An 8,135-nucleotide genomic window follows, 5' to 3' on the forward strand; every position below is an offset into this window, starting at 1 on the left:
GACACATTTCTCCTCTCCCAGAAGGGACAGGAAGTACCAGAACCAATTCAGCAGTGGGACACATTTCTCCTCTCCCAGAAGGGACAGGAAGTACCAGAACCAATTCAGCAGTGGGACACATTTCTCCTCTCCCAGAAGGGACAGGAAGTACCAGAACCAATTCAGCAGTGGGACACATTTCTCCTCTTCTCCTCTCCCAGACATTACCTTGTTGTTCATGAAGGATTATCAACATTACCTTGTTCATGAAGGATTATCAACATTACCTTGTTGTTCATGAAGGATTTTCAACATTACCTTGTTGTTCATGAAGGATTAGCTACATTACCTTGTTGTTCATGAAGGATTGGCTACATTACATTGTTGTTCATGAAGGATTGGCTACATTACCTTGTTGTTCATGAAGGATTGGCTACATTACCTTGTTCATGAAGGATTAGCTACATTACCTTGTTGTTCATGAAGGATTATCAACATTACCTTGTTGTTCATGAAGGATTAGCTACATTACCTTGTTGTTCATGAAGGATTAGCTACATTACCTTGTTGTTCATGAAGGATTGGCTACATTACCTTGTTGTTCATGAAGGATTGGCTACATTACCTTGTTGTTCCTGAAGGATTGGCTACATTACCTTGTTCATGAAGGATTAGCTACATTACATTGTTCATGAATGATTAACTACATTACATTGTTGTTCATGAAGGATTAGCTACATTACCTTGTTGTTTGTGAGTGATTGGCTACATTACCTTGTTGTTCATGAAGGATTGGCTACATTACCTTGTTGTCCCTGAAGGATTAGCTACATTACCTTGTTGTTCATGAAGGATTAGCTACATTCACTTGTTGTTCATGGGGATTAGATGCATTACCTCGTTGTTCATGAAGGATTAGCTACATTACCTTGTTGTTCGTGGGGATTGGCTACATTACCTTGTTGTTCGTGGGGGATTGGCTACATTACCTTGTTGTTCATGAAGGATTGGCTACATTACCTTGTTGTTCATGGGGGATTGGCTACATTACCTTGTTGTTCGTGGGGATTGGGGGATTGGCTACATTACCTTGTTGTTCATGAAGGATTGGCTACATTACCTTGTTGTTCGTGGGGATTGGCTACATTACCTTGTTGTTCATGTGGGGATTGGCTACATTACCTTGTTGTTCATGAAGGATTGGCTACATTACCTTGTTGTTCGTGGGGATTGGCTACATTACCTTGTTGTTCGTGGGGATTGGCTACATTACCTTGTTGTTCATGAAGGATTGGCTACATTACCTTGTTGTTCATGGGGATTAGATGCATTACCTCGTTGTTCATGAAGGATTAGCTACATTACCTTGTTGTTCGTGGGGATTGGCTACATTACCTTGTTGTTCATGAAGGATTAGCTACATGACCTTGTTGTTCATGAAGGATTAGCTACATTACCTTGTTGTTCATGAAGGCTTTGAGGCACTGGATGACTTTATGCTGGCTCTTCTTGTCAGGTTTATCCTGGCTACAGAGACAACAGACAGAGAGAGTAGCTTCTTGTCAGGTTTATCCTGGCTACAGAGACAACAGACATAGAGAGTAGCTTCTTGTCAGGTTTATCCTGGCTACAGAGACAACAGACAGAGAGAGTAGCTTCTTGTCAGGTTTATCCTGGCTACAGAGACAACAGACAGAGAGAGTAGCTTCTTGTCAGGTTTATCCTGGCTACAGAGACAACAGACAGAGAGAGTAGCTTCTTGTCAGGTTTATCCTGGCTACAGAGACAACAGACATAGAGAGTCAGCACTTGCTTTGGCAATGTTAACACATGTTTCCCATGCCAATAAAGCCCCTTGAATTGAATTGAGAGTAGAGAGAGAGACAGAGGTAAGCAAGAGGTAGAGGTAGAGGGAGAGAGAGGTAGAGGGAGGTAGAGGGAGGTAGAGAGAGGTAGAGGGAGGTAGAGGGAGGTAGAGAGAGGTAGAGAGAGGTAGAGAGAGGTAGAGAGAGGTAGAGGGAGGTAGAGAGAGGGTAGAGAGAGGTAGAGGTAGAGGAGGTAGAGAGAGGTAGAGGAGGTAGAGGGAGGTAGAGGGAGGTAGAGGGAGGTAGAGAGAGGTAGAGAGAGGTAGAGAGAGGTAGACAGAGGTAGAGAGAGGTAGAGAGAGGTAGAAGGAGGGTGCAGGAGAGAGAGAGGTAGAGAGAGGTAGAGAGAGGTAGAGAGAGGTAGAAGGAGGGTGCAGGAGAGAGAGGTAGAGACAGGTAGAGAGAGGTAGAGAGAGAGGTAGAAGGAGGGTGCAGGAGAGAGAGGAAGGGTGCAGGAGAGAGCACGAAAGCGGGAGAGAGAGTGTGTGGGAGAGAGAGTGTGTGGGAGAGAGAGTGTGTGGGAGAGAGAGGGATGGAGAGAAATGGAGTAGAGATGAGATGAACATTTATATTGAACATGCGATGTTTCTACATTGAGTAAATGCAGTCAGTGTGTTTGCGCGTTCATCCGCCCGTGTGTGTGTGTGTGTGTGTTCATCCGCCCGTGTGTGTGTGTGTGTGTGTGAGCATACGGTGTGTGTGTCCTTACTGTTTCTTGTGGAGCAGCTTCTCCAGAATGTCTAGCAGCAGTCCCAGACCCTCGTGGCCAAAACTCTGCACCCAGCTGGGGGAGAAGGAAAAACAGCTCATGAATAAATAAACCTATTTTTATCCAAAGTGGTCGTTTTAAAACTCATCTGTTGGTCACTGGATGGACGAGACCAGAGGCTACTGTACCACCAACTGAATTCTGCTCTGCCCAGAGGACCCCTGATGTTCCCCCTCATGAGGATTTTACCAAGAACCCTACGGTCTCATGAGTCTTCAAGTACCCCCTGAGGATAGACCAAGTACCCCCAGGGATCCGAGTACCCCCTGAGGATAGACCAAGTACCCCCAGGGATCCTAGTACCCGTGTAGATAGACCAAGTACCCCCAGGGATCCGAGTACCCCTGAGGATAGACCGAGTACCCAGAAATCCTAGTACCCTGAGGATAGACCAAGTACCCCCAGAGATCCTAGTACCCCTGAGGATAGACCAAGTACCCCCAGGGATCCGAGTACCCCCTATAGATAGACCGAGTACCCCCAGGGATCCGAGTACCCCCTGAGGATAGACCAAGTACCCCCAGGGATCCGAGTACCCCCTGAGGATAGACCAAGTACCCCCAGGGATCCGAGTACCCCCTATAGATAGACCGAGTACCCCCAGGGATCCGAGTACCCCCTGAGGATAGACCAAGTACCCCCAGAAATCCTAGTACCCCTGAGGATAGACCAAGTACCCCCAGAGATCCTAGTACCCCTGAGGATAGACCAAGTACCCCCAGGGATCCGAGTACCCCCTATAGATAGACCAAGTACCCCCAGGGATCCGAGTACCCCCTGAGGATAGACCAAGTACCCCCAGGGATCCGAGTACCCCCTGCTTGGGAACAACTGGACTAGATGATAACTGTATCTGGTCTCAACGAGTGCATTACACAGAACACAGAGGTTCCATTTGGGACACGCCCTACCTACCGATCCATACTAGAGAGCTGGATCCATACTAGACTAGAGAGCTGGATCCATACTAGACTAGAGAGCTGGATCCATACTAGACTAGAGAGCTGGATCCATACTAGACTAGAGAGCTGGATCCATACTAGAAGAGAGCGATGATAAGCCTAGAGAGCTGGATCCATACTAGACTAGAGAGCTGGATCCATACTAGACTAGAGAGCTGGATCCATACTAGACAGAGAGCTGGATCCATACTAGACTAGAGAGCTGGATCCATACTATGGACTAAAAGAGCTGGGACGCCATGTTAAAAACCTTCAAATGAAAGCCAAAAACGTCCCTGGAGTGGCTGGCCTGTGTGTGTTTTTATAACCTATTAAAAACGTCAGCACATTCAGACAGGCGGAGGGAGAACTTCTCAGACGGAACCGAGGAGACAGACAAACACTGAATGGACTAAAACACGCTGATCGGAGTCCATTTTGAAATCACATCTCCTTCAAATGAAAAACAACAAAAACTCTCTCTCCTTTAGCCCCTCAATCCCCTGTGGGGCGACACGTCCCTAACCATAATGCTATTCCCTAGTCTATAATCGAGGAGAAAATAGATGAATTCCCAAAGCTGTTATTTCTCTAAGTTGTTTATTACACATAGCTTAGGCTGTTTGAGCGGGAATATCATGTGTGATTCAGAGGGGTTCAGAGCCGAGGGGAGGACAGACAGGAAGTACAGAGCTCTGCTAGGAGGCTGATCCATACTTCTTTCATGACAACTTCTCACAGTTTAAGCGCTGTCAAACCTTCAACAACAAACGTGACGGCAGTGTGAGCTCTGTCCCTTTCAGACGTGACGGCACAGTGTGAGCTCTGTCCCTTTCAGACGTGACGGCAGAGTGAGCTCTGTCCCTTTCAGACGTGACGGCAGAGTGAGCTCTGTCCCTTTCAAACGTGACGGCAGTGTGAGCGCTGTCCCTTTCAGACGTGACGGCAGAGTGAGCTCTGTCCCTTTCAGACGTGACGGCAGAGTGAGCTCTGTCCCTTTCAGACGTGACGGCACAGTGTGAGCGCTGTCCCTTTCAGACGTGACGGCACAGCACAGTGAGCGCTGTCCCTTTCAGACGTGACGGCAGCGCTGTCCCTTTCAGTGTGAGCTCTGTCCCTTTCAGACGTGACGGCACAGTGTGAGCTCTGTCCCTTTCAGACGTGACGGCAGAGTGAGCTCTGTCCCTTTCAGACGTGACGGCACGTGAGCTCTGTCCCTTTCAGACGTGACGGCATAGTGAGCTCTGTGAGCAGAGTGAGCTCTGTCCCTTTCAGACGTGACGGCAGTGTGAGCGCTGTCCCTTTCAGACGTGACGGCAGAGTGAGCTCTGTCCCTTTCAGACGTGACGGCAGCTGTGAGCGCTGTCCCATTTCAGACGTGACGGCAGAGTGAGTGTGAGCGCAGTGTCTGTCCCTTTCAGACGTGACGGCAGTGTGAGCGCTGTCCCTTTCAAACGTGACGGCAGTGTGAGCGCTGTCCCTTTCAGCGTGACGGCTGAGCGTCCCTTTCAGACGTGACGGCAGTGTGAGCGCTGTCCCTTTCAGACGTGACGGCAGTGTGAGCTCTGTCCCTTTCAGACGTGACGGCAGTGTGAGCTCTGTCCCTTTCAGACGTGACGGCAGTGTGAGCGCTGTCCCTTTCAGACTTGGAGGTCTTCAAGTCTGATTCTGACAACCTGATATATGGAGAGCAGTGGCAATTATAGCCACAGAAATAGAATGGGGCTAGTTCTGGGTTCATACCCTTCAGAGAGACAGAGGAGAGAGGAGGGAGAGGAGAGGAGAGGAGAGGGAGGAGAGAGAGGAGAGGAGAGGAGAGGAGAGAGGAGAGGAGGAGAGGAGAGAGAGAGGAGAGGAGAGGAGAGGAGGAGAGGAGGAGAGGAGAGGAGAGAGAGGAGAGGAGAGGAGAGGAGAGGAGAGGAGAGGGAGAGGAGAGGAGAGGAGAGGAGAGGAGAGGAGAGGAGAGGAGAGGAGAGGAGAGGAGAGGAGAGAGATGAGAGATGAGAGATGACAGAGGAGAGGACAGATGAGAGGAGACAGAGGAGAGGAGAGGACAGATGAGAGGAGACAGAGGAGAGGACAGATGAGAGGAGACAGATGAGAGGAGACAGAGGAGAGGAGACAGAGGAGAGGAGACAGAGGAGAGGAGACAGAGGAGAGGACAGATGAGAGTAGACAGATGAGAGGAGACAGAGGAGAGGAGACAGAGTAGAGAACAGATGACAGATGAGAGGAGACAGATGAGAGGAGACAGAGGAGAGGAGACAGAGCAGAATGTGAATCTACATTTAATGACGCACATGAAGGAAACTACGCTAATTACAATATTGATGTTTCATTAAAAAAGGACTTCTGACATGACAGGAGGCGTTGAATTGTTTTATTTCCTCGGGCCCTGAATCAGGTCAAGGAGAAGGGCCAGTAATGGATAAATCAGCAGAGTGAAGGAATGAGTGTTGGAGGAACGGAATCAGCAGAGTGAAGGAATGAGTGTTGGAGTAACAGAATCAGCAGAGTGAAGGACAGAGTGTTGGAGTAACAGAATCAGCAGAGTGAAGGAACGAGTGTTGGAGTAACAGAATCAGCAGAGTGAAGGAACGAGTGTTGGAGTAACAGAATCAGCAGAGTGAAGGAAGAGTGTTGGAGTAACAGAATCAGCAGAGTGAAGGAATGAGTGTTGGAGTAACAGAATCAGCAGAGTGAAGGAACAGAGTGTTGGAGTAACAGAATCAGCAGAGTGAAGGAATGAGTGTTGGAGTAACAGAATCAGCAGAGTGAAGGAATGAGTGTTGGAGTAACAGAATCAGCAGAGTGAAGGAATGAGTGTTGGAGTAACAGAATCAGCAGAGTGAAGGACAGAGTGTTGGAGTAACAGAATCAGCAGAGTTGAAGGATCACAGAGTGAAGGAGTGTTGGAGTAACAGAATCAGCAGAGTGAAGGACAGAGTGTTGGAGTAACAGAATCAGCAGAGTGAAGGAAGAGTGTTGGAGTAACAGAATCAGCAGAGTGAAGGAATGAGTGTTGGAGTAACAGAATCAGCAGAGTTGAAGGCAGAGTGAAGGAGTGTTGGAGTAACAGAATCAGCAGAGTGAGTGTTGGAGTAACAGAATCAGCAGAGTGAAGGACGAGTGGAGTAACAGAATCAGCAGAGTGAAGGAACGAGTGTTGGAGTAACAGAATCAGCAGAGTGAAGGAAGAGTGTTGGAGTAACAGAATCAGCAGAGTGAAGGACAGAGTGTTGGAGTAACAGAATCAGCAGAGTGAAGGGAGTGTTGGAGTAACAGAATCAGCAGAGTGAAGGACAGAGTGTTGGAGTAACAGAATCAGCCTACAGAGTGTTGGAGTAACAGAATCAGCAGAGGAAGGCCAGTGTTGGAGTAACAGAATCAGCAGAGTGAAGGGAGTGTTGGAGTAACAGAATCAGCAGAGTGAAGGACAGAGTGTTGGAGTAACAGAATCAGCAGAGTGAAGGGAGTGTTGGAGTAACAGAATCAGCAGAGTGAAGGACAGAGTGTTGGAGTAACAGAATCAGCAGAGTGAAGGACAGAGTGTTGGAGTAACAGAATCAGCAGAGTGAAGGGAGTGTTGGAGTAACAGAATCAGCAGAGTGAAGGACAGAGTGTTGGAGTAACAGAATCCCCAGAGTGAAGGGAGGAGTAACCATCAGCAGAGTCTCCTTGGAGTAACAGAATCAGCAGAGAAGGGAGTGTTGGGTAACAGAATCAGCAGAGTGAAGGAATGAGTGTTGGAGTAACAGAATCAGCAGACCAGAGTGTTGGAGTAACAGAATCAGCCAGAGTGTTGGAGTAACAGAATCAGCAGAGTGAACACCAGTGTTGGAGTAACAGAATCAGCAGAGTGAAGGACAGAGTGTTCCCTAACAGAATCAGCACCAGTGTTGGAGTAACAGAATCAGCAGAGTGAACCAGAGTGTTGGAGTAACAGAATCAGGACCCAGCAGTGTTGGAGTAACAGAATCAGACCAGGTTCCCCTAACAGAATCAGCAGAGTGAAGGACAGAGTGTTGGAGTAACAGAATCAGCAGAGTGAAGGAACCAGGTTGGAGTAACAGAATCTCAGGCTGTCTCAGCAGAGTGAAGGACTCACACCAGGTTCCTCTCAGAATCACCTCTCTCCTCACACCAGGTTCCTCAGAATCTCACCAGAGTCTCCTCTCAGAATCTCACACCAGGTTCCCCTCAGAATCCCTCCCATCAGCATCACACCAGGTTACCCCCTCTCAGACCAGGTTCCCCTCTCTCATCACCAGGTTCCTTCCCCTCACCTCTCTCCTCACACCCCCCAGGGGGGCCTCTCTCACCTCTCTCACCTCACCAGGTTCCCTCTCCTTCCATACCCCCCCCCCAGAGGGAGGGCCATCAGCCTCGGTCCTCTATGGCCCAGAGGGGGGCCATCAGGCTTGAAAAACACCTGGACCCAGGGGGGCCTTTGTTCCTTCCACCCCCCCCACAGATGGAGGGATTGAAACAATAAGCACATCAGCCATAAAGGAATAAAGATTCAATGATTAATACCATCATTAATACTCAGTGGTCACACCAGGTTCCCCTCTCACACCA

General features: G+C 48.7%; 1 protein-coding gene across 1 annotated transcript in view; it reads right to left on the bottom strand.

Annotated features, from left to right (window-relative positions):
- LOC121845768 (protein diaphanous homolog 3-like) overlaps window positions 1-8,135 on the bottom strand; it is a 243,787-nt gene that overhangs the window by 49,801 nt on the left and 185,851 nt on the right. Inside the window, exons 6-7 of the mRNA XM_042317656.1 lie at window positions 2,554-2,628; window positions 1,437-1,506 (exon numbers count right to left, since the gene is read on the bottom strand). Coding sequence (XP_042173590.1) covers window positions 1,437-1,506; window positions 2,554-2,628 — 145 coding nt within the window. The remainder of the gene's footprint in view (window positions 1-1,436; window positions 1,507-2,553; window positions 2,629-8,135) is intronic.

Source organism: Oncorhynchus tshawytscha, unplaced genomic scaffold (genome assembly GCF_018296145.1).
Source record: "Oncorhynchus tshawytscha isolate Ot180627B unplaced genomic scaffold, Otsh_v2.0 Un_contig_65_pilon_pilon, whole genome shotgun sequence".
In the NCBI taxonomy this organism is placed as follows: Eukaryota; Metazoa; Chordata; class Actinopteri; order Salmoniformes; family Salmonidae; genus Oncorhynchus; species Oncorhynchus tshawytscha.